The 25,947-nt window shown below is 48.0% G+C and overlaps 1 protein-coding gene across 2 annotated transcripts in view; it reads left to right on the top strand.

Annotated features, from left to right (window-relative positions):
• SLC25A22 (solute carrier family 25 member 22) overlaps positions 1 to 25,947 on the top strand; it is a 51,449-nt gene that overhangs the window by 14,095 nt on the left and 11,407 nt on the right. For both annotated transcript variants that reach the window (XM_064714647.1, XM_064714648.1), the window contains exons 2-5: positions 9,047 to 9,153; positions 13,188 to 13,313; positions 16,474 to 16,529; positions 22,200 to 22,290. In XM_064714647.1, the coding sequence (XP_064570717.1) occupies positions 9,134 to 9,153; positions 13,188 to 13,313; positions 16,474 to 16,529; positions 22,200 to 22,290 (293 nt within the window). In that variant the 5' untranslated portion in view covers positions 9,047 to 9,133. The remainder of the gene's footprint in view (positions 1 to 9,046; positions 9,154 to 13,187; positions 13,314 to 16,473; positions 16,530 to 22,199; positions 22,291 to 25,947) is intronic.

The raw sequence follows: 25,947 nt of genomic DNA, 5'->3' as shown, positions 1-25,947 counted from the left end.
CAGCTGGTCACCTGAGCTGGCAGACAGGGACAGAGAGAGCACAAAACATCTCCTGCAATCCAGGAGAGCAGAAAAGATCCCCAGCACTCCAGGAGGAAGCAGTGAGTGGCAGGGGTGCTGATGGAGCTGGCAGAGCAGCTCACCAAGCCACTCTCCATGCTAGCCCCAGGGCAGGGCTGCCAGGAGTGCACTGTGGGCACAGCAGTGCCTGAGCTGTCCGACCTTCCCCTCTGCAGCATCTGAACCTGCCACAAGGAACCAGCACCATCCCAGGACCACACACTTTAAGGCATCCAACAGGAGCAGCTCTGTGGTTGGTTGAGTGTTGCTCTGGTGAGGTACTACTGCAATTTGGCCTGAAAAGATGCTTATTCCTCCCAGCAGGGTCACTGGCACCCCTTTCTTTCAGCAGAGAAAGCTGAGAGCCAATAGCCCTGGTTTCATTGCTGCTGGGAAATGAATGGTCTCTTTCAGGCCCCAGGACCTCAGCTCAGTGCTCTACCTCATTCCTACTGAGTGAGATGGAATCCAACCCTTCGCTTTCCCTTGGGCTTCTTGGTTGGTTGTTTTTAATTACTGCTTTGTACATGGTGGTTATTTTCTAAACTGGGAGAGGGGAACTCTTTTCTGCTCAGCCTCTTGGCAGAGCACCCAAGAGAAGGATTTGCACTGAGTTTCTCCATGGTATGTCCTTCCAGTTCTGAGGGCTGGTCTGTCTGTCACTGTCAGCTGGCTCCTGCCTTTGTTGACTACCACAGGTTATTGAAAAGGAGTGCTGTATGTGAGTTCTTAATTGTTCTCCTTGCTCTCCCTCCCATCTGCCAGGCTCCCAAAAGCTCAGCAAAGTTGTCTTCTCTCTCCAGCTAATGCTGCATGTTTCTGAAGCTGTAATTTCATAAAGCCTGGTGTAAAGAACAGATCCAGACGAAGGTGGATTTAAAAATATTTAGAGTTGCATCAGTTCAGCATGTGACATAATTTCTCAGGTGGCACTTGGAAAGGAACATTACTGGCAATAAGCAGCCACTTAATGTTTGTCCAGTAACATCCAAGGTGCGCTTGCTTGTACACCAGCATGATCATGTGCAGGCCATTTTACTGTCTGTCAGTTAGCTTGTGCTTCTACTGCTGCCTCTGCAGCTGCAGAATAACCTAGCCCATTATAATCTTAATTTAAATAGCCATTTTATGTAAAAGTTGCTATATATATATGTATATTTAATTGTATTTGCATATGGGTTACCTATTCTGTAGCTACCTCTTACAGATCCTTTTGAATTGGTGGAGGGACTTGCAGGTTTCTACAGACCAAAGATTGTAATCCACAACTGTTTCCAAGCAAGTGCTGGGCCTGAATTTTTGCTATGGCCATGCCCTGGCCTTGTATGACCACATCAATGAAGATTTTATGATGAGATGCATGGAAAGGGTTTTCAGCCCTCTGGCACCTACTCCAAGACAGTTTGCTTTGAGCATGAGTAGTTGTCCTAAATTTAGAGGCTTGTTACTTGTGTTGTAAGTGTTCAGAGGAGTGACAGGGCAGCAGGGCAGCATGCTTGATGTGGCATTTGTGCAGAGCAGAGGAGCCAGGTCTTTTGAGACTTGACCCAATTGCCTTTTTGAGAACTTTGAGAGGAGGCAGGTTGAGATGGGAAGAGCGCCAGCAGCTCCCATGGGTTTCCTTTGCTCCCCTCTGTCTTGCCAGGGTGTCTGTGAGCACTTTCACACCTGTTGTCTCTCTCCTGTGAGGGAAGATACTGCCTGAAGAGTGTTTTAATGAGTTGCACTTCAGTGGAGCAGTGTGTTCTCAATAAGATGACTGCAAGCTCATTTGTCCTGCTGATACCTTCCCTCCAGTTCCTTCAATTTATCATCTCCAATGTCTTTAATACCAAGACTTCCCATGTGAGCCCTGGGTGAGTCACTTCTCCTAAGGGCTGTCCTTACTCAACCCTTACTTTTGCTCAGTTGCAAAATCTCCAGGACAGGGACTTTCCTTGACTGAAGGTCAGAGCAGTCCCTAAAATGACAGATCCCAGGTGGGTGTTGGGGCCTTTTGGTGTGCTGCAGTACTGATAAACATTCCCAGCTTCAACATGAGTGTTACCTTTCTGCCTTTTGATCCAGAGAAGTCTCTACTCAAGACATGCAGAGTTGAAGGGTGTTTCTTCCAGACCAGCACAGGCCTGTTCCCCAAGTCTTTCTGTCTTGGCAGATGGCTTGGCATCTCAGTGTTAAAGGGATCATGCTGATGCAAGAAGAGGCCTCCATGGGACTTCTTTTGTTAAGCAATAGGGCAAATGGCTTCTGCTCTAATCTAAGTAAATTGCTGTTTTTTTTGGCCTGGAGAAGCTCTCCAAGTAGGGAAGACACTTCTCTTGCTGCTCACAGTGCCTTTTGGAGGCCTTGCTCCAAGCCTTAGCTCTCACAGAGGTAACAGCTGGTGCTTGTTGTCTTCTTGTCTTTACTTACTGCAAAAGATTTCTCAGCAAAGCAGACAAAGTTGCATGATGCTGCTGTACTGAGAGGGGGGGCCAGCCTCTGCTTCCTGCAGGATGGAGAGCCCAAAGGGGAGGGAGTAGGAAAACTGGGTGTGTTCCTCCTACTCTTACTGCCTGGAGGCAGGAGGTTCCCCACCTGCTTCCCTGCTGTTTTGTCCCCTTGCTTTCCAGTGACACCTGCTGCTCCACTCACTTTTGATCTGTGCTTTGAAGTCAGCAGCTATGCTGGCTTTTCCTGGTGTGCCTGAGACCAGGCAGATAGAGGGGCAGTTGTCAGGAGCAGTCAAGGCTCTGCCTGTCGTCTTTGGTAACTCCTTTGCTTTGCAAGGAGGTGACCCTGGTGACTGAGGACATCAGGCAAATCTTGACTACTGTTGTGTGAATCTCCTGTAGTCTCAATTAAATCCTGGTGCAGAGGATGGTTGCAACAGTGTGCATGCACTGAATGCAGGATATTGCTGGGGCTTGAGGGATTGTCCCTGTGACACTTGCAACGTGGCCCTGTGGTAAATCCTCTTCTGTTGCAGCATTATGGGTGACTGCACTGGCTGGGATGTGGTGAGTAACTGTCTGTAAGATGTTGGACTGTTTTTGTTCAAGGCTTGTTTTTTTCCTAAGCTGGAATGTTGTCATAGGCACAGGGTGTTCATCAGGCTGCCAGCTGTGGTTTGAAATCCTTCTGTAGGTGAAGAGCAAGTCAGTGATGAAGCTGGAATGTGAGCTCAGGAATCCTCATTGCTAATCAGGAGTTTTGTTCTTCTTTTTCCCCTCTGTGGGCATTCAGGTAAATCTATACTGCACCACCTGCAGTTGCAAAGCCAAACATCTCTACAACACATGCCCAGCCAGGGGACTCTCCTGTCCCCTTGTGGCACACAGGAGATGTTTTGAGGCGTTCTCTCATCATGGGGTCTCAGTATGCAGTTGCTCCCCAGTGCAGGGTGGATATGGAGGCAGAGGCTCCCCTGTGTGCAGGGACAGTGCAGGCTGGATATGGGGGCAGAGTTTGCCTGCAGTTTGCAAGGCTGCCAGCCTGACTGTTCTCACAGTGATAGGAGGGGCAGGGGGGGAACCCATCCAGACCAGCCTGAGGGAAGCTGTACGAGACAGAGGTCAGTTGTGGAGGATGGGGAGGGACTGCTGGAGTGAGAGCCATTGCAGGGGCTGTTGGGGAGGAGTGCCCTGCCTGCTGAGGCTCTGCGTCCTGTCCCGTGCCAGCTGAGTGGGCGCCGTGCCAGCGAGCCTGTCCCTGGAGGGTGTGAGCAGCCAATGGTGCAGGGGGCTGGCATGGCACCTCCCCGCTGGTACTTTGGCCTTTTATCACCTGAGACAAGGGGGAAGGCTGCCTTTGGCTTGGTGCTTTCACAGCCCAGAGTGGTACGGGTACAGCTGGCTGCTGACCACAAGGCAGGTGAGTTTGCAGCCCTGGGGCTTCTGTCTGGTGGCAGAATGGTGTGAAGGGGCCGTGCTGTCCCCAGAGCAGGGGTGACGCTCTGTGATGGCGGAGAGCATTCACCAGCGTGTTTGGGAGCTGCTTTGTTTTCTTGAGGACTAATACCTTGCCAGGTCCTGCAAGGAAATTCATGGCAGTCTCTGCTTTCAAGGGCTAAAGGCAAGCAGGCAGCAGATTAAATTGCCGCCTTTTTTCTCTAAACCCTCTGTCCCAAACTGTCCTGAGCAGGCAAGAGCCAAATTGACAGCTTCTCCCCAGGTGACATTACCTGGTGCTAGCTCCCTTGTGCTCTTTGTGCCTGTCATACATCTAGAAAGCAGTTTCTCTCAGGAAATATTTGCAGTTTTATTTTGCACTCCTTAAACCTTATTGTGATGACAGCTTTGCTCCTGTCATTAACAAAATTTGGCGGTGTCTGCACCTTCAGATGCATTTGTTGTGTGAAGGAAAGTGTGCTGATCCCAGAGGGTTTCTCCTCTCCCAGCAGGTACGTTGCTGATTCCTTCCCCTTGCCATCCCTGACTGTGAATGGTTGTGGGGCAGTGTCCTCCTGAAACAATGGATGCTGGCACAGCTTGGTTTCCTCTGCTCACCTTCTGAGCCCCGTTTCTTGACATCAGCTTCTCTCACTGGGGCTTTGAGTTTGTCTGCTCTCAAGACAAATAGAAATATGTGGAAGGGAGTCCTGACTTCCCATTCTGCTGTTTATTCTTAAGTCAAGGTTGTAGTTTAGAAGTTGGATTTCAGTGACAGCTCCAGCATGTGCTGGCCTCCAGTTCTGTCTCATTCCTGTCTGACTGCCTGGCACAAATATTTGTGCTGGCATGAAATCAGGGATGGGAACACGTTTGGGTGTAGGGAGAAGACAGATTTGCTTTCTTCGGCCACAGCAGCAGCTGACATTTGCTAAAGGTTTTCTGTCAAACCGGCAGCCTGTGTGTGCTCAGATAAATCAGCATGTGCAGCAGCCTGAGCCTGAGAGGATGTGCTCAGCTGCACTGGGGCTGCTGGGGAGGGCATCTGCACATGGGAGTGCTGGCAGAGGGCAGAAGGGAAGAGCTGGCCTCTGGGAGGGTGGGGTGCTGCTGGCAGGACTGGGGGAGCTGGTGGACTGGGAGCCCACAGCTGGCTTGGAGGATGGCAGCTGTGGCTCTGGCAGCCTGGCAGGCAAAGAGCAGGAGAAGGAGGGTGCTGCAGGCTCAGGCTGGGGGTAGAGCAGTGGCATCTGGGAGTAGAGGTGGCAGCCCACATCTGTAGGGCAGTTTGGTGGCACTAAATGCAGTCAGCAAGGTCATAGACTTGTGGGTAAGTTTAACCTGTTTCTGCTCCAGTGATGTCCTGGCTTGTGGAGATGTTGAGTGCCTGTATTTCCAATCCAAGCTTACTGGTGTGATGCATTAATGAGACAAGATGAGGTTTGTGTCTCCCCTCCATGCTTCACGCTGGGCTGTGATTCTCTAGCAAGCACTCTTCCTTCAGGTGATAAGGCAAAACCTGAAGGTTGAAAGTTCAGCCCCATGCCCCATGGGATCAGGAGAGCAGATACAAAGGTTGGCCTTCCTGGAGAAAGCCTCACTGTCTGATTTGTGTGAGAGATGTATGGCAAGGCAGGGGAGAAAAATAGCACCACTTGGGCCATGAGGACCAGATACATCCAGGACTGCATTGTGGTACTTCTAGTGTGGCTGTTCTGTCACTGTCTGGAGCTGACTTTTGGGAGGTGAGAAAGGGGAAAGGCAGGACGGAGGAGGCTCCTGAGCCATTTATGTGTCAGCATGAGCTTCGGGCCATTTGCACCGCTTTGGTGTGCGTGTGGCTCTGAAACTAATTTGCCTGATCATTTTAATAAATGTAAAAGGGATGTCCTGGTGTTCAAGTAATGGGGCATTAATCCATGCCTAGCTGTGTTAACAGCACTCTAGGAAGGAAATACTCTCATGCTGTTCTCGCTCTCTTAATTATGGGATGTTCAATTTAGGATCCCCTTCCATGAAGGCTGCTCAGCCTCTGGCTTTCAGGTGGCTCTCTGGTGACTCTTATTTCACTTCTTAAACCAGTTTCCTCCCAGTTCCTCAGCTCATTTTATCATGCAGATTCCCAATTCCAGCAGTGCCATTGTCCTGATGTTTAACCATACAAAAATTTTCTGAGGCATAGTACCTTTTTGGTGCTGCTGGCTTGTCTGCTGCCCCAATGCAGGTCCTGATGGCAGATTTCCTAGGAAGATGCAAACTCTGCTCCCTGATACTTCTCCCACAGGAAGCCTTGGAGCTATACCCTGCTTGGCTGCAGATGCTTGCCTGCTTTTATGTGCAGTTTTTGGCTCCTGAGAGCACTGTGTTCCTGGGAAAATATACTTAGGTCTTTATTTAATTTCTTTCATTTCTGGGTTAAATGTATAATGTTGTTCTGGACTTGTTTTTTAAATGTCCTGTAAAATCCCCAGATTTCTCTTCCCAGCCAGTTTTCCCCCCTCTTAGACTGCAGAACGGTAGCAGCTCTTTTCCAGCCCTGGAAGTGCCTGGGGTCTGGCTCAGCTCAGAAACTCCCTGACCAGGCCACTGGAGGGTTCATCATTCACCTCTTTTAAGGGACTCAGGGAGTTCTGTAGATTACAGCAAAGTGGTCAGATAGAGCTTGGGGTGACTTAGGGTTTGTTTTGCAAATGATCATTCGTTGGAGCTCTGTTTAAACAAACAGAGCTCAAATAAGCTTTCCACTTCATTGCATTAAAATCCCTTAATTCATTAAAATCCCCTGGCCACAGACATTCAGGCCTCTGCAGTGCCAGGTGCTGTTTAAACAGTTATCAAGTGCTGGTGTCTGCTGTAAAATGATCACATTGTTCGCTTCCCGTCGCTTGTCCGCGAGTTGAGTGGCTTTTGTTAGAGGAGATGATACTAGTCCTGGTATTTGCTGGCTGTACAGCCAGCACCAAGGAAACCTGTAACTTTGCCCAGTTTTAAACCCAGGAAGGTTGTTTTTGCCCTGTCTTGCTGTGCAGCCGCAGCAGGAGCATCTGTTCCCTGGTGGGAAGCAGCAGCAGTTTTCCAGCTGGATCAGACAGCTGTGGAAGACTCTGTAGGTACTGGGCAGGTGGGGAGCTGAAGCCAAAAGTCAAAAGAAAAAAAGGCCAGAGAGAAATAAACTCAGCTGTCCCAAGCCTCTCTTGGTGCAGAGAGACTCCATTGCCCTGCTTGTGTCAGCAGGTAAGAAACAGCCCTGTGATGTATTTGTGTGTCCATATTGGTCTCTCACTCTTTTGGCTACCTGGCTGTGCTGAATACTGGCAGCCTTGCTGTCTTTCCTTGCTGTTGCCCTTTGTGGTGGATGTCTGTCCTCCTGAATGCCCCTCTGCATGGAAGGGTGCAGCAGAGGCAACAAGGGCGGTGTTTTTGCCAGAGCTTGGAGCAGGCTGTCAGGACCACTTGGTGCACGTATTTTGTCAGGCCTGTCTCGATAACACAAGTTAATTGAGTGTGTAGACATTATCAAGTGAGTTTTCATGATTCACAGCTTGTTTATGACAGGGTTGCAGGCTTTCAGCTACTGGTCTTCCTATATTCTTATATTTTTGTCTTATTCTGGTTAATTTGATAGAAAATTAGATTAACCTAAACCAAGCTGCTCTTGTGAACATGCATATAAAAGCACATGTAATGAAGGGTGTAAGTGATTTTCCCTTGGAAAGTGCAGACTTAGCCGATCTGGAGCTTTTTAAGGTCTGCAGATCAGCTGGGATCCGGTGAACTGTCTGAAGAGGGCCACAGAAGATGTAACAGCATAGTGCAGTGGGTGAGGTTTGTGTGCAGTGTTTTGAGGAGGAATGCCTTTCCTTAGGGAGCTCCCTGTGCTGGTCTCTCACAGCTCTAGTTGAATGTGGGGCTGCAGAAAAGGCAGTTTCAGTCTCAAGTCCAAGAGTGGGACTGTACAAATGGTTTCATGCGGTCCTATCCTTGGCACTTGATATAACAGGAAGGGGACCTGAACTCCTTCCCATACCTGTTTGCACCTTCACTAGCTCTTCACACTTTCAGGGACCTTCTCTTCTCAGGAATGCACTGAGAGCCAGAGGTATCTCCAGAGCAGAAGTGCTGGCCTGTAAGCCCCTCTGTTGGATGTTAGATTCTGTGTGGCTTAGGAAATCTGCAGTACAGGAGCAAATTTCATTCCAGAGGGAAAGGGCAAAGGTACTTCCTTTGCTTCTGGCTCAGCATCCAGGTGGCAAGTGAAAGGGAAGAGGGGGGGAGTTGGCTGAATATTGCTGAGACACGTGCAGAGAGCATAGGGCATCTGGTTCCCAGGCTGCAGGTGAGGAGATGAAGGCATCTTCAGAAAGCTGAAAGTTGTGGCCACTTCTGAAATTTTCTCTGGTGTCCAGATTTCTTTGTGTGGTGACTTCTAACAGCTCTCATTAAACAGTAACAATTAAGAGTCTTAGAACTGACTCCTGCAGTCTGGCAGAGCTGAAAGGAGCGGTCCAAAGAGCAAAGTGGCATCAGTAGCTTGGGGAGGGAGAGGCATTGCTTAAAAAGCAGTATTGGCACAAGACTGAACATGGGCTGTCTGTTTCAGCTTGGAAATAGGGGAAGGAAAGTAACCTCTGGAGGAGCAGTGTTTTGAAGGCTGTCCTTTGGACACAGCATGTATGTGTTGAAGGGAGGTGCTAAAAGAGTCTTGTGATGACACTTGACTCTCTTGGGCTGCCTGGGTGGACCTGCAGAGGGTTGGGGATGTGCATGGTATGGTGTGGAATGCTCTCTGAAGTTGGAGAGAAGTGACAGACATGGCTGTCCTGGCTTCTGGGCAGAGCTTGTGCCCTGCCTGGCTGCTGCCCTTCCTCATATGCTGCTAGAGCCTGATGACCTTGGCAACTCTTCCCTCCATATGTCCTTGTATATTTATATTTACAGACATACATTTATAAGGCTCCCTCTGGAGCTCAGTCTCCTCTTTGAGGAGATCAGGTGCTCCCTTAAGTCACTTGTGCCTCAGCTGTCCTAACCCTGCAGCCTGCCTGCAAGGAGCCCCTGAGCTTTAAGGAGAGTGTGTCTCAACTTTGTGTTCTTGGTGTCTTTCTGTCCTTTCCCAGGAGGAAACTGAAGTGAGAAAGACGTAACTGAAAAAGAAGGATTGGAAGGAACAGATTCATTTCTTCACAAGATCAAGTTTGAATTAAATGGCTGATAAACAGATCAGGTAACTTTTAATTTTTTTTTAATTGTGCTTTAGGTTTTTCTTTTAAAATCTTTCAAACTTATTTCCGTTTGGGATCTAGGAGGCTGAAGGAAATCACCTGATCACCTCTTCCAGCCTTTAACGGTTTTGATTCTTCTTCTCCTTTCTTACCTGCTTTTTTTGAACCTTCTCTTATTTTATGTGTCTGCCATGTTGTCACATCTCTGCTTTCCTCAGTTCTTTTTTCTCATTGCCTTTTTCTTTCTACTCTCTGCTTTCTATGCTGCATGAGTCTGTTCCTTTTTGTTTCTTCTTTCAAAGGTCACCCTGACCTGCTGACTTCAGCTGCTGGCATCAAGGGAGCAAAGCCAGTCCTTGACCAGCCAAGGATGCAGTACTTGTGAAGACAAAGTCCACGTAGCCTTGTGCAGCCTTGTGCTCTTACTCTACAGAGTCAAGGCTTGAGTGATAGCAGGAATATGAAGTACCAACAATGATTAAGGACACTTATGTGCACAGTGGAAACTTAAGAGTATTGGTTCTGGTAAAGGCTGGATTTGAGTTTTCCCTGGAAATGAACGGGGATGCATTTCCTGGAAAGACACAGTTCTACCCTTTGCTTCCTAAGAGCTGTGTCAGGTGGATCTGCACAGTCCTCCATGTGGATTTAACTTTTTGCTGCTTGTGAAGTTGCCCCAGCTAAGTGACTCCTACATGCTGTGGGATTCCTGTGGGGTTTTTCATGTTGCTTTTCTAACATCTACTTTTCCAGGTCAAAAGCTCACGACAGGTGGGATGAGTGGGTGAATGAAACATGCAGACAAAGGGACAGGACTTGGCAGTCCCTGAATGCTGCAGGCAAGAGGGCTGTCCCTTCTTAGCATTTGCCATGATTATGATATCTTCCTGTACGCCTGTTTTCTGCAAAAGTAAACAATCCTGAGCTGTGCTGATAAAAATACAGCATTGTGGAGTGTTTGTGTGCCAAGATTTGGCCTTCATCTGCTACCCAATTTGGATAGCACTTGGAACTCTTCCAACACACCCATGAAGGGCATGCAGAGATTCACCTCCATGGAGCCTGGCAGGTCTATGTTCCCCATAACCTCAGCAAAGCAAAATGATCAGACATCTGTGGCTATTTGACTTGGTATTTTGAAGGAAGTGGAGATGTGTCCTACAAGAGGAGATGTGTCCTACAAGATGTGCCCTGGCTCCTCCAGTGTGCTCTTGGGCGTGTGAGCAGGAGCTTGCTGGCTACAGGGACTAGTTAAAAGGGCTGAGGAGGAGCACTAGAAGAGGAGAACTGGGATGCATTTGTATCCCTTCTTGTATTAAACTGAGCAAATGGCTTCATTTGCATGCTAGCCAGCATTGTCCCCATTTCACTAAGCCCTGCACACGTAGGTAGTGAGAGGCAGTAGCTGTGCAGAAGCTAAATAGGACAGAGAGACCAGACACAGTGGATTCTTATCCCTTGAGAGAGCAAAAAGCACTGATGTGTGAAGTGGGATGACTCAGTCACAGGGGAAATAGCTTTTGATTCAGGTGCAATGGTCTTTGTCTCATGTTCTTCTCTGTGCCTCAAATCCGTCACCTCTCCTGCTTTGCTCATCTCTGCAGTTGATGGGACCACGTGTCTGCAGTGGTCACAGGCAGCCAAGCCAAGGAGATTTGTTTCTGACGCCCCTTAGTAGAACAAGAATGATAGAAAACACTAAAATCAACAGCAGTGGTTTGCTGCATGGTGAGATCAAGGGCACTGCATTTCTGCAGCAGTGCACATGGTACTTAATCTCAGTGTCTCACTGGATACTGCTCCATGATGGGAGTCTTGAGCAAGGGTTTTTCTCCCACAGGCAGAGGGAGAGGCTGTCTGCAGCCTCAAATTTTTGCTTGCTCAGACACATCAGATGATTCCCCTTTACTGCTGGGCTTTGGGCTCAAATTGGGGAATCTCTTGCACTTACAGTAGCAGCAGGCAGGACCTTTGTGTCTGTGTCTCAGTCCCACCTGATATAAACCCTGGGTTGATTTCACTGTTGGAACAGGTTGAGAAAGGCAGGTGTTTGCTTTTCCCAGGTGTTTCAGGGACGCTTAGAGAAGTGATGACAGTGCTGAGGCTGGAAGGGGGCACTGGTTGTGCCTCACAGTCTGTGACCTGCCAACAGTGACTTCAGAGCTGAATTTGGGGAGGCTGAGGTAATCCTGTCTTCAAATACCTTCCTTGTCCATGGTGTCTCCATCCTGGGACACTTCTATCTGGTCTCTAACCTCCTCCTTCAGGGTGACTGTGGGTTAGATAAGGAGAGCACAATGATACAAAGCTTACTGTTTGAAGTTTTCCCATGTCCTGAGAACGAGTTCAGTGTAGGAGTTTACAGGCAAATCTATTCCATTCTCAGACTGTGGCGTGAAGATCCCTGAGGCAGCAGTCTGGAGTTGGTGAGGTCTGAAAGTCTGGCTCTGCACTGAGCTTGTACTCTGATTTGGGCCTGCCTTCCTGAAGTACTGTGCTGATTTAATCTCAGTCAGCACTGTCTAGTTAGGAGCTGTAGGCTGAGCTCAGATCTGTCTGCCCATCCTTGGCACCTCTTCTTCCAGCTGTGCCAGCCCTGGGGCTGTGTGTGTGTTATATTGGCAGGTGTTGAGGAAGAAGGAGCTTTGGGTGCAGGACAGCAGAGGCTGAAAGGAGTGTGTCAAGGTATGTCAGTCCTGAGGTGTCAAGATCATGCTTAGCCCTTGTGGACAAAGTCTTTTATATTTTTTCCATCCCTCATTTGTCTGCTTTCCTCAGGGACCCTTCAAGTTGAAACCTGCAGTCTCCAATCCTGCCTTTCCCTCAAGCATGGCTGTTTATTGATCCTCTCTGCATTTGCCCCTTGATGCAGAGTGCTCTGGAGTGCTGTTGGGGGGAAGATGTTTGCAGGGCTTCACCCCTCCCGTGCCTTGGCCAGCCTCAGCACTGCTGCCTCTGGAGGGTAATGCAGTCTGTCCCCCATCCAGAGCAGCAAGTCACCACCATGAAAGGCAGTGTGCCAGTGCCCCCAGGGGGAGGATAGGCCTTGCAGGCCCACCCAGCTGCAGTCTAGGAGCGCTGTCAGCCACCAGCTTAATATCTGACACATCCTGTGTTCAGGGAGCCATATCCTGTGCTTTATTGGAGGGGGCTGACTCAAACAGGCTTTCTTTGTCTCTGTGTGCAGTGGTTTATTGAGCATGTAAGTGCAGGACATTTTTCTTAATTGAATTTGCTGGGAACCCATGTTTAGCTGATGTGGCTTTCGCTCAGTGCCAGTTGCAGGAATTCTCAGTGGGAGCACAAAGAGGAGTGGAAAAAGCCCCGTGCTTCGGAAGCACGTGCAGTGAGCCAGGTTTTGATTTCCCCCAGAGGTATTAGCTCACGTCTCCACATCTGCAGCCCTGCAGGCTGCCAGCCTGGTGGCTTTGCTGGGCTGCTGCTTTGTGTGTGTTCCCCTGGCCCTGGGAGATGGGTCTGGAAGCAGTTTCCCGTGGCTGTATCCATCTGCTCCGTGGCTGCCAGCTGGGTGTTTCTGCTGGGCCATTCTCACATGGTGGTAGCAGCTGATGTATCATGACCCTCTCATTAGCTGTGGATCTGATTGTGGTGCAGGAAAGTGTTTGTCAGTAAACCTGCTGGCTTGGATGCCATCAGGCCCTAGCTGAAGGCTGTCTGCATGGTGGATGGTCCAGCACTCAGTCTTTTCTTCTCTAGGGACAACAGAAATCCCCATGTCCTGGGCAACAGGATTTTTTCCTGCTCCTAGTAATGTGTGGGTTAGGTGTTTGGCTCCACTCCACTCATCAGTGGTTTGTGCTGATGGTATGTGCTGCTTTCTCTGCCTCTCCATATACACAGCAGGAACCAAGCTTTGCTTTGTGGAAGAGCTTCCTTTGTGCTGGGGGGGACAGCCTTGTCTCACAGCTATGCATTAACTCTGGTCACACAAAAGTCCTCAGCTCTTTCCTCCTTCCCTTCCCTGATATTACCCAGTGCTAAGACATCTGTTTCTCTCTATCTCATCCCCTTGCAGTTTACCTGCCAAGCTGATCAATGGAGGGATAGCTGGGCTGATCGGGGTCACCTGTGTATTTCCCATTGACCTGGCAAAAACTCGCCTGCAGAACCAGCAGAATGGCCAACGGATGTACAGCAGCCTGTGAGTACTGCCCACACGGGCACCATCCCTCGGGGCTCTCCACAGGAGTCCTTGCACTTTGTTACCTCTTTCAGGTGAGCTCAGCACCTCTAGGAACTGGGCTGTCCTCAGGAAAGCCAGGGGACAGTCTGGAGCCAAGCTGTGCTAGAGCAGATAAAGCAAATAGGGCAGCTCTGGAGGCTGCTGAGCTGAGCAGGGGAGTCCTCTTCAGAGGCACATCTGTTTGCATCCCTGGCTTGGGAGCAGTGTGTTCACTACTGCCAGGGCTCAGAACCAAACCACAAGGCATCCCAATCACCTGATCCCGAACACAAGGAGTCTGCTGAGCTGGTCAGGTGCCTGAGGGAGTTTCTGCCTCTGTTCTGTTTCCATTGCTCTGATATTGGAGATCCTTCCTTTGCTATGTCAGTTTTAAAAAGAGGAAGCAGTTGCTCATTCCCAGTCTAGAACATTGCATGTGGACCTTTTGAAGGATCACAGGCTGACACATGCTATAGTTAAACCAGCCATCCACTGTCCAAAAAAACCCCAGCTACTGCACGTGTAGGCAAAGAAGGCATGAGTGTATCCAGCCCACCAAATTCACTTGGAGTTTGTGTCGAGCGCTTAGGGCTGTGAGTCTCCTGTGAGAATGGGTACCACACTTAGCACAAGATGTTTTATCCTGGGAACCAGAGACAGGCCTTAGTTTTCCAAAAGAATTTGTGGTATTGAGGGGAAGAAGGGACTGGGACTGGTGAGGTATGTCCTGTCCTCCTACCACTTGGTTTAGAACTAGTGTAACCTGTTCCCTGCTCCTCCACACCATGTTTTCCTCTTTCCTGCCCAGGAGAATTTGAGGCAGAGGGGGAATAGGAAGGAAATGCTCTCTTTGCTGATGGCTTTAGTCTCTGTGCCTCCTTGCTCTAGCTGATGATATGAGCTTAGGCTGTAGGCTCTGGTGCTTCCTTTGGTAGTTCCTGTGCTCTCTGCTCCCTCCCGCACTGTCAGTGTGCCATGACTTTTTGGCAGGATGTGGCTGCCCATATTGCTTTGCATCCCCTTTTGTTGTGTCCTGCTCCTGCTGTAGATTGCTTCACCTCCCTGAGCATCATTTACCCTTGTGACCTGACAGCAGGAGGAGTTTAGGCAGGTTGAAGAACTTGTAGGCACTCCTTGGGGCTGCATGCCAGGATGTCTCATGCCTGGAAGGGAGCTCGGTAGGAGAGAGGCTTTAACCTCCAGCAGTCAAGTGCAAGTCAGCTCCATAGCCAGGAGTTGCAGTGAGATAAGAAGCTGTTAAGGAATACATAAGATTTACACTGTATATTTGAACTGGCTGCTTCTAAGAGCAAGAAGGGCTGAGCTTTCCTAAGAAAGTTTCCCCTGTCACAGCAGCTTTTTTTTTCTGGAAATGCTGTGTGCCCATCAGTACTAGATCTCCTGATTACGCCAATTACCTGGTGTCTGCTGAACACCCAAGAAAGGCAGCAAGTTCCTTTAAAATGTTGGCTCTCTTACTTTAAGACAGTATGCCTTACTTATGCTCAAGAGATCTTTGGCATCAGGGGAACCTTTCACTTTAAAAAGACAAAGACACTAAAGGACTTCTGAGGGATGGAGAAAGCTTGGCTTTTGGGCTGTGCTGCCCCAGGTGTATTACTGTGGGGGTTCCATTTTAGTATAAGTTTAGTTGGCTGTTGGCTCCCTTTTTCCAGGGAGAGAAGAACACTGGATGTGGCCTTGGCTGCATCTTGTTCTGCTGCAGCTTGAGGGGCTTTCAGTGACGTGCAAGCTCTATCCTGATGCAGCAGGGCTGTATGAATATGGTGGGGAGCAGCTCTTCTCACTCCTCTCCCTGCTCCCGCATCACTGGCTCAGGGAAAATGTGTTGCCTCCAGCATTGCAGTGTGAGAACTTGACAGGAGGGATAGGAGGGAGGTGCACTGAGATTTCTGGGGCTTGCAGATGAGTTGGAGGGGCTGCTCAGAAGGAGATGAGTATGTGCAAGTTGCAGGGGCTAGGGTGGAATGTGTGAAAGATGAGATGCCAAAGGATTCAAGGAGTCCCAGCTGAGGGGAAACTCATTGCCATGACTGGTAGCAATGCAGGATGGGCTCTTCACAAATAACTCTAGAACAGTCTTTGCCCATGGCCATAAAGCCCTCAAGGAAGCTTTGTATTTCCTTCTCTTCCACCTCAGTACTACTGCAGAGCTGAGAAGAAGTTTACTCCTTGAAAATGCATTTGTGTTTTAATCAGCCACACTTCTCTTGTTACTGCTTAAAAGAGCCTTTTATTCCTTAAATTATGTACACATACATGCATGTGCACCTCTCCTTTCCTGTATGGCTAGAGCTAGTACCTGTCTCTTTCCAAAGATCCTAAAGGCAGCATTCCAGCTTCATGCAGCTGTGGTCCAGAAAGGGAAACTGCCAGGGAATCTGTGCAGCTATCCTGAACTGTGACTTTGGATTTGCTACGTGTGTGTGTGTCTCTGTGCCTTCAAAAGCCAGTGCTCTGCAGGGTTTTCCCATTTGTAGTAAATGTGTTTGCAACAAGGAAAGTGACAGTTTTCCCCTTGGAGCACAATACCCTGCCACGCTGTCCTCAGGGCAAGAGCCCGAGTGCTTGCTGCCTGCTGTGGGACTTGATGTGTTAAAAGTGCATGTTTTAATATTCGTGGGAGGCCACAGATGACTGAGTGTTCAGGTCATCTCATCTTTGTGTGCCTCGTGTCAAATTTCACTGAGTAAGACAAACAAGTCAGCATGGGGGGTTTGACCCCCCTCATTTCCCTTCCAGAGCTGGATTTTAAAATGTGCCGATGGGGATCTGCTTGTTAGAGCATTTCATGTGCATTTGCCACAGGGGACCCTGGATAAACAGCCCTTGCAGTGACACTTTTCCCTTTTGTGTTTCTGGAAAGCAGACAGTGTGTGCAGGGTGAGCCAGGGGTTTCAAAGCCCCTGTGACTCAGGGATTGAAATGGGACTGAGGGGGTGAAATGGGACTCAGGCTTGAACAACGGCACATTCAGAGGCTGATGTGGTTCCCATCTCAGCTGAGGGTTTTGCTGATAGAATGTAAATGGAAACCACTCCAAGAAATTTGTTTGTTTTTCTCTGCACTCACCCACCTTTGAGGTGCTGTGGTTGATCTCCCTCTGTTGTGTTTGCAGGTCTGACTGCCTCATTAAAACGATTCGCTCGGAAGGCTACTTTGGCATGTACCGAGGTGAGTACAGCTGACTCAGACACAGCACAGCTTTTGCGTTGGAAGCACTGGTGCGTAAGTAGGAGGAAAAGCTCTGTTCTCTGGCATATAAAGCAATAACCTGGCAATATCCTCGGAGGTTGAACAGTGCAACTGTTTCTAAAATAAACTCCATGCAGGTGTCTATTCAGATACCTACCACTGAGGACTTGAGTCCTCCAAATGACTGTTTTGGTGTTAAACCTTACCACTTAGTGAAGTTCATCATTACTAGCAGTTTAAGTGAAGCTGCTGGACTTTATGTCAGGACTGTATATTATGTTTCCCAGCTCGGGTATGGTAGCTTTTGACAGAGGGGCAGTAGCAAACCAGCTCTTGAAGTTCTGTGGTTAATGATTGAATTAATGTCAAAACCCTCCACCAGTATGGTCAGGCCTGCTGTCTCAAGCATGCCCAAGTGCCCTGTTCAAGCATTAAGACAAGCTGCAATTAAAAAAAAATAATTAAAATAGCCTGCTCTCCAGAAAAACTCCCTTGGGATGGTAAGAAAATCAGAGGTTGGCTCAGGGTGGAGCTTCACCTGTTTGGTTGCTTTGTGCTGACCTGCTTCAAATCTCTTGGCTCCTTGGCTCAGGCTGTCTATTACAGCAGTGAGTTCCTCAGCTGACATGATACCTTTTATAATTTAAACACGAAATCCCTGTAAGTTTTTAAAGATTTTGAGGAGAGGAGGCCAGCAGGCCAAATTCTGACTTTACTTGTAGCAGAGGAAAGCATGGAATACCTTCTTGGCTTGCAGCACGCTCCAGCTGGCTTCATTGACCCTGAGCTCTGGTTCATTCTGTATCCTGATAGTCACCTGCCTGCATATGCAGTTTTTATCTGGGTAATTAGATAGCATTCTTGGTGGCACTCAGTCCCTGATAAAGCCTGGTTCAAGTTATGCTGCTGTGATTAAATTGAGTCCTTGCTCTTTGTTTTTTCAAGCGGAAGTCCAAAGATGCTGGCACCTTGCTCTTGGCACATGTAGTGTTCCTTGCTGCTTCTTCCCTGCTCCTAAGGAAACACAGGCATTGTGGCTGGCCAGCCCAGGAGCAGGCATTGGATGTTCAGGCAGAGTCTCTTGCCCAACTTCCTGATGGGCGTTTCAGGGGAGTGTGGTGGATGGCAGGGATGGATTGGCTGCTTTGCATCAGCTTTCCTGGGAGCAGGCAACAAGACAAATAACCTCAAGGAACCCTGGCAAGCTCCATCCTCAATGCTAGCTATGACGTGTTCCCCTTTGATTTTTTCCAGAATCTGGCTGCTGCTGTGTTCCTAGCCAGGATTTTGAGCTTGTGTTAACTTTGGCTGTAAATGTGCCCTGGCAGGCTGCTTGGCAAGAGGCAAAAGGAGGAAGCTGGTTGGGGAAACTTACAGGGGAGACTGTGGGACCAAGAGTTTTCGTGAGAATCAGGACTTTTGGGAGAGACAGCTTAGTCCTTTAAGGCTTAGAGTGGTAGAGAGGATGTGGATCTCCAGGCCACTTGTCATCCCCAAGCAGAAGGGTACAGAGGGTTTTGCATACCTCTTTCTTTTCCCGACCTTTCCCAAGTCTGCTCAGCTTGGTCCATGTCTCTAACTCTGTTCAGGGTGCTGAGAGTTGATTGAAATTACTTCTGACTATTAATTAGGGAGCTGGGTTGGAGAGGCCTTTTTTTAATAGCTCCAACTCCTTCCAGAAAATTACAGATGCTTCAGCATGGCCATGGTGCAAATGAGAGTAGTCCCAAGGGCAGCAATCCTGGTCCCTGTGCCTCAGTTCTGTGAGCTGACATAAGCAGACCTTCCCATCTTCTTAGGGAGAGGGTTGGTGGGTAAAATACATCCAAGGTCCATGAAGACTGTGTGAGTTCTTTTCTGGAAAGAAGGTAAAGAGATATCTCAGCCTTGCAGACAGAGAAAGATGGAAATCAAGTGGTGGGATTGGTTCCTGCTCCCTCCAGCTGTCCTAGTTCCCCAGCAGAATTTGCTGAATGACTCACAAGCTCCTATTTGCAGGCTTTAAGCTGAAATTGGGAGGATTATATCTTAATGTGCTAAAGTAGCAGCTGCTGCTCCCCATGGAGGAGTCACAAGCATGTCACTTGTCCCTGCAGATCCTTTGGCCTCTGTCAGAGGGCAGAAAGGGTTTGTTTGGGCACAGCCATTCCTGCTGGGGTGACTTCAGGGCTTCTTCATGTGTGAAACAAATCTCCTCAGTGCAGGCAGGAGAGTGGCTTGTGTTTGTAGGATGCTTTTCTGCAAATCACCTCTTAATGTATTTGTGTGAGCAAACAGCTTTTGCTTTTTATGAGTAGCCCATAGCAAACTGTGTGATGTATAAGGCAATCCCAACATTTCTCTCAAGTTCTTCCCCAGAATTTACAGGGATTCTTGGATTTGTTTGGGACAGGAAGAAGAGGAGTTCTCTTTGTTTTTTCCTATAATGTCTGTATAGCAGCAGTGCCTTGATGCTGGATGGTGCTGTCCAGCCCTGCCTGTGCTCAAGGAATTGATGGTGTGCAGCCTTAAAACATGATGCCAAGTGAATGAATCCATAGTGCCTGTGGGCTCCTGGTCCCCATGGGCATCAGTGATAGGGGATCTTGGGGAGATGCTCCCTCAGCTTCCTACTGCAGTCCAGCCAGAAGCCACCTAAAGATGCCAGCATGTGTTCTGGGCAATCCCAGTGCTGCTTGCAGACCAAGTGTTTAGCCAAGCTGGCAGGAGCCAAAGGCCCAGATCAGGCTGAGGAAGTTCCCTTTGCTCTCGGTGATGTTTGGAGGGTAGCTGCACTTAGCTGCAGTAGTGTGGCAGCCTTCCCTGGCCTCTGCTAATAATATCTCCCAGTGCTGCACTGGGGATGACTCAATCTCCCTGTTATGTAGGTTGCTGATGGTGTATAAGGACTTCTGTGAGAAATGTGTTTTAATAAAAAATCAAGGCTTGGTGAGAAGAGGGCGCCTACAAGCTTAGTTGGCAAACAGCTAGTTTTGCCTCTGGTTGATTTTGTTCTTTGTAGTGCTTCTTTAATTATTTACAAAAAGCTTTGGTTTTTAATGATTCCTGTTTTTAATGATTCCTCTTTTTCCATTCTGTTTGTCTGTCTTTGCTTGTGGTACATGTAGCATTGCCTGTAGTTAGTGAAGTACCCATCAGCATGGGCAGAATTGAGGAGATTTTACAAAAAGAAGAAAATGCTGTGGAAAGCATACAGCCAGCAGCTGGAGTATCTAATATCTCCTCCTCCAGTAAATTGAAGCTGTTATGGATTATTCAGGACAGGGATTATCCATTCTCTGCTAAGCAGCTTTACTGAAAATATCAAAGATGTAGGAGAAAACTCAGGTTCATTAACTTTTCTCCTGTATATGTTGGTGATTTTACCCTCAGCTTTATTTCCAGTTGAAGAGAAACTTCTGTGAAAGCCTCTTGGTTCCTGAAGGAGGTCAGAGTGTGGAAGTGTACACACTTCTTGTGTGCCTTTCTTGCTTGATAGTTTGGAGTTTGTTTGCTTTCTTTAGTGAACCCTTTGCACTGGTGTTAAGAGTAGCAGCTTTATGCTTTTTTCCTTTCTCTTCTTGTTTTTCCAAGGAAAGGGTTATTCATGCTGTGTCAGTGTACAGGTATTACACTTCATAGCCATTGGGAGTGTTGTTGCCAATTTGGCCTCTGAGGAAACACTTCATGGGCAGCCACTTCCACTTAAAATGAGGCTGTGTGGATTTGCTTTGTAGATCCTGATATGATTGGCATTAAAAGGTGAATGTGGAGTGTGAAGGTTCTGTGTGGCTTCTCTTTGTGTGCAAGAGCCATGGCAGAGGGGACATGATGTGTAGGAGGAATATCAAACTGAAGCAGCACAATCACTGGTGCTCTTAAAAGTTTGCAAAGAACCAGAAGTGTGAGAGGCCTGCCCTGCTCCCTGGTAGTTGATTTGTGTACTGTGAAAGATGATGGCATTTGTTGGATGAAACAAATGACAAATGTGGAATGAATGCATTGCTTTGGCTTGCAAGAGGCAGCACTCTGTATTTCCTGCAAAATCTGAACATGGGAGTTGAAAAGGGGGAAGATGTGTTGGGCTGCCCAGCCTGTGCAGCAAAGGCTGTCTTTTCTTGCTGAAGTTTTCTGAATAGTGGAGATGTGTCGTATGAGCAGAGGATGTGGAGCCAAGGATTCCTGTGTTCCACTCCCTGTTGTAGTGGTTCCAGAAGTCCCATTGTGACTCTGTGTTCTAATCTGAGGAGAGTCCCCCTAAACCTATGTCTTTCAGTTCGTGAAGGGAGGGGAGTCCATCCCAAGGAATAAAAGATTGAGCTGACTTTCTCTAGGTGTTTTTAGCCCTTATAGCTCCTGTCAACTTGGGTTCAGAGGTCCTGAAAATGAACCCCACCATGTCTTTGGAACCTTGTGGGGGTACAAGCTTCTCTGGCTGCTTCCCTTTGGAATATGAATCTTGGGGTTATATTGTTTAAATCTCAAAGATAAGCATAAATGTCTGTATTTGGGTTTGTTCTTACAAAGGTGTTCTAGGCCATTAACCAATCTCAAGTGTAGCTCCTTTGGCGGGCTTGGAGCTCAGTACATTACAGTGCAGGTAGGGAGAGCTTGAGGCTATAGGATTTAAATGGAGGGGAATGTTCTGGAGTGTTAATCTAATGGTGCAAACCTCACTCTGCTGGGAAGTGACTGGCTCCTCCCTCACCCCATTTCCCCCAGGGCAGCTTGAAAGCTGCTCCCAGCAGCACTGATGTTGCGCTAATACCGGTGTTCAGGCCCACAGCAGCCAGCCAGGCCATGCAGGCCTTTCATTGTGGCAGGCACAATACAGGGATTTGCTGTTTGTTGCTGCTGACAAAAGGGCACTCAGGCGGGTGGGGGATGCAGGGAGCCAAGGCTTGTTTACACCCCAGGTCCCCCAGCAAGCCTTGCCATGGAGCTCAGAGGGGAATTTCTGTGTGCTGCAGCTTGTGGTGGGCAAAAAGCCACTTCAGCGGTGGCTGTTCTGGGGGTGACACCCAGTGGTGACACACAGGGGAAGCCACTTTGCTCTAAGGGCTGGTCTAGAGCTGGTTCTGTGCAATGAGCCAATGAGCCAGGTGACTTCAGCCAGCCTCCAAGTCTTTCAATGGCTCTGCCTTTGCTGAGCTGCTTAGAATTCAAACTGCTCTGGGTTTTTGGGATTTTTTTGGGAGGAACCAGGGAAGGGATCCATTGAGAAGGCGTGGCAGGGGTTCTTTTGCTTCTCAGTATCACAACGTATTTGCAAAGGAGTTGGGACTGGTTGTTAAACCATCTTGTACTCCTTTTCTGAAGGTTTGATCTACATCATTCTGAATTCATAGGAGTGCATCCTTGGATGAGAGACAGGGATGCATGTATACATGGTGGGAGGTAGTAGTGAAGCTGAAGAAATTACAAAATACATATGGCAAATGGAGTAGAAACACATCTGGGGATGTTTTCACAAACTCAAGGTGCTGGGAGGCAGAAACATTTGTTAATTTTCAGTGGTGTTTTGTATTTCTAAATCCCTTTGGTGCACTGGGAGCTCTCCTCCTTCTGTCTGTGGTTTTGTGCAGAAATTACAACACATTCCTGAACAATCCAGTTAACAATTCCGTTATTCTCATTATCCAATGGCCTTTTTCTCTTTTCCTTGCCCAGGGGCTGCAGTGAACCTGACTCTAGTGACACCAGAAAAGGCTATCAAACTGGCAGCCAATGACTTCTTCCGGCATCACCTCTCCAAAGATGGGTGAGTAGGGAATTGACCTTCTGCAGTCAGCTTGAAAGACACCGACTCTTGCAACACGTCTGGTGAGACATCAGGAGAAGGTGGAATGGGACAGTGCAGTGACTGAAATATGAGTTGACCTTGAACAGCTCAGCTGGTGATTACGTTCAGGCTAAGGATGCAATGTCTAAAATGGGAAGCATGAAGCACTCCACTGGATGACTGCTCTTTACTCAAGCTTCTAAAAATAGTCCCACATTTAAGCCAAGGTTAGCAGATCCAGAATGTGTAGTCTAAGTATTTGAGAGGAACCCAATGTCACTGATCATTGCTCAAACAGCTGCTGGGAGGACTCTTGTCCTCAGCATCCTATTGGATCCTTTCATGCTCCTTCTGGCTTGAAAAGGTATCAAGTCAAGTTCTGTAGACCCCAAACTTAGCACCCCTCTTCTCCTTTTGTACCTTGAAAATAGTTGTAGAGAGGTGGTAATCTGAATTAACTAAGGGCACTTGCAGCAGCTGACCTTCAAATAAATGCTGAAGGAATAAAATTACTGGTTCAGCTTGCAAGTGGAGTTTGGTTCATGTGAATTAAATGTGAGTAAAAGGCATAAGCTAGAGCAGTTGAGAGGAGCTGGATCCTCAATTTTTAATGCTGCTTTCACCAAGATGTTTCCAAATTGCATGAGAATTAGTTGTGTCTCCCATCAGAGGGGCCTTTCCCCAGAGGCAGGCAAGGGCATTGTCTCCAGTCCTCAGTGACAGTAGCTAAAATAACAGCCTGCTTGGGATATGATCCCAGCAATTCCCATTAACAGTAATGGGGTGGGGCCTCAGTGAAAATGCAAAGCTCCAGCACAATTACTGGGCTTAACAATTTCCCAAAACAAATCACGTCAGTCCTGGCTGCTGCAGATCAGTGCCTCAACAACTTCAGTGGACATTGTAGACTGAGAATTGAGATTGAGAATCCATTTTTTCTCTGTACCTTTTCTTTCTTTTTTTTTCTTTTGTTCTGGAGTCCTTTAAAGTAGCAGCTAACATATGTCTGTGTGACTCATCGGCTCACAGCTCTTCATGATTTTCTGACTCAAGTCTTTGAATAGTGTCTCTACTGTGCTCTGCTCAGACAGTGGGAGGTAGTGATGTCCTCTACCAAGTGGTGTGTCTCATTCCTGCAGCAGACAGCCCAACACACCTTGGTGTACTGCAGTAAACAGCAGCTCTTTGCTACCACCTACAAAGTGGGGGCTTAGTGGCCTGTACAGGCCCAAAAAGGTGCCAAGCTGCCACACCTTGTACTGCCACTAAGGGAATGGTTCCATGGAAGAAATCAGACTAGCATTGCAACATATTTGGCATTCTGGGAGAGCAATCACTGCTGTGATGTCTCAGCCATTAAAAGGGGACATGCCTGTCAGTCAATGTCCTGCACCAAGAGGTAAAGGCTTCCTCAGAAGACCAGTGTGTGTTTGCCTCAGTGCTGAGTCCAGCTTTGATCAGGTCTTTGGGTAAGTGGGGTGCAGCTGTTTCCATGAGCAGCTGAGGTTTTCACTCAGACCTCTTCCAGTTTGACTCTTGCGTCACTGGCTGGTGCACACATGACATAGATGATATATTGCACTTAATTCAGAATAAAGGAGCTAGAGAATTGTTCCAAGAGCAAGACACCTGTTCTCCTAAATCTTACATCCTGATGGGTCTGGCACTACAGTGACCTAGAGCAGGAGCATGATACCACCCAGGTAGTGGGCGGTCTTTGTGTCTCAACACAGAGCATTTTAGTTCCTTTAGAGAAAAGAGACATTGGGCCACAGTTAGATGACAAGAGCACCCAGCAGCATGTGGAATCAGTCACTCATCTCATTTAATCACCGTGGGGGGCTTGGATGAGTGAAATCTGGTTAGCTGTGCTCTTGAGGGTAACTAGTGTGAGCTGGACAGAGAGGCAGAGCCTTGATGATTTAAGATATTTCTACCTAGAAACATCACTGCAAAATATGATGGGAAGAAAAATACCTTGCAGGTTTGCTGTGTCTGGTACAGGCTATGAATGTGGGATCTGGTAGTTTTCTCCCTTGGGATGCTTCTGTCCTATCCTTGGTAAGATGGGACAGGATTAGCAGTGCTGGAATTTAAAGGCCTTTCCCAGCCAGGACCCAATAGGGTGCATACCTGCTGGCACATCACAGGGCTGGGCCACCTATTTCACAATTCCAGCCAAAGGCCACTTATGAGCAACAAAATAGCTTTGGGTTAGAAAGGTGAAGCCTGGAGCTGCCTGGCACATGAATATGGTTTCATTTCTTGATGTGTAATTGCATGAGTCAAGGTGATACATTGGGCAAAGCACAGTGAGGGGGTTAGGATCAGTGTAAGGCTGGATCAGCAAGATCTTGGTTCAGCTCCCTCAAAATCCTTTTTGCACAAACCAGTCTGTCTGCTGTGTATTTTCATAGATGCTGTGCCCTTAGGTCAGTATCCCAAAGGATGCTCTGACTCAAAGCTGCAGAATTCTTCTAGGCCTGTTTACATTGAATGCCTTTGTGCTAAGCATGTAGCACTTGTCTTGCCTGAAATAATGTTGCACGAGTTGGTAATCCTTTTGTTATAAAATATGCATGTTCTACCAGTATTTGCTGATTAAAATATGTGGTATTAAAATAGACCTCAATGTGCAAGAGGAGGAAGCACGTGTGGACCAGAGAGAGTGTGGCAATTCCAGCATGACTCAAAGTAGCCTAAAGTTAAACAACAGCTTTCAGTGTGCATTAATGTATTTATTTTTATCCTTTGAAAAACTTTGTGTTGAAATTGCTTTTAAACTGCCAGGATAAAAAAGTGGCATAAAGCCTATTTTTGAAAGGCCAGACTGAAAACAGCACCTGTGGTGTAGGAAGCTCCTGACTGCGCATTGCTGGAAGAGTATTTTAGGGATGTTATCACTACAGGTTTGTGCTAGACTCCCTTTCCCCTGACACATCCTCTGCTCTTGGACACTGCTGGGGGTAGAGCACTGGGGCAGCAGGTCCTCACAGGGGATCTCATGTCCTTGTTGGTGCAGCTCTCTCCTGAGTGTGCAGGTGTGTGTTCCTGCAGCTCTCTCCAGCCTGGGGCTAACTCAGGGAGGCACTCCTGCCTGTACCATGCTTTTCCCCGCCTTTTGGTTGTAGGGAGCATGTGTGCTTACAGGCTGGGGGATGTTATTTCTGCTTCTTGGCCAGTTTCTATTTCTTTGCCAGTTTCTGTTTTGATGTCAAGGCCGTTATGACAGCCTACAGCTACAGCTTTTTTGTTTTCTCAAGAAACAAAACTGAGTTGGTCCTTCCAAGCTGCCCTGGTCATTTAGGAGTGATGAAGGCCTGAGTGAGTTGTGTGAGTGCTGAAGACATGCTTGCTATGCTGTGGAGGAGAGGAGGGAGTCCAAGATACTGAGAAACCTGAAGGGCACTCCATGACCATCATTGACAAAGGTGATAAGGTCAAGTGATTTCCTGTGACGATTTTGACCTAAGAGCTTCTGTAATTACCAGGAGAAGGTGGCCCACAGAAGAGTCTCCAGGCAGGCCTTTGTTCCTGTGTCTTTCTGTGGGGAAGAGTTTTCACTAGGCTGGGGAAGGCAGAATGTGGAGAGAGGGGAAACCAGGTCTTCGGGCTGCTGGAAACAGATGGGATTTT

Source organism: Zonotrichia leucophrys, chromosome 5 (genome assembly GCF_028769735.1).
Source record: "Zonotrichia leucophrys gambelii isolate GWCS_2022_RI chromosome 5, RI_Zleu_2.0, whole genome shotgun sequence".
Lineage (NCBI taxonomy): Eukaryota > Metazoa > Chordata > Aves > Passeriformes > Passerellidae > Zonotrichia > Zonotrichia leucophrys.
This window is presented reverse-complemented; position numbering and strand designations above follow the sequence as displayed.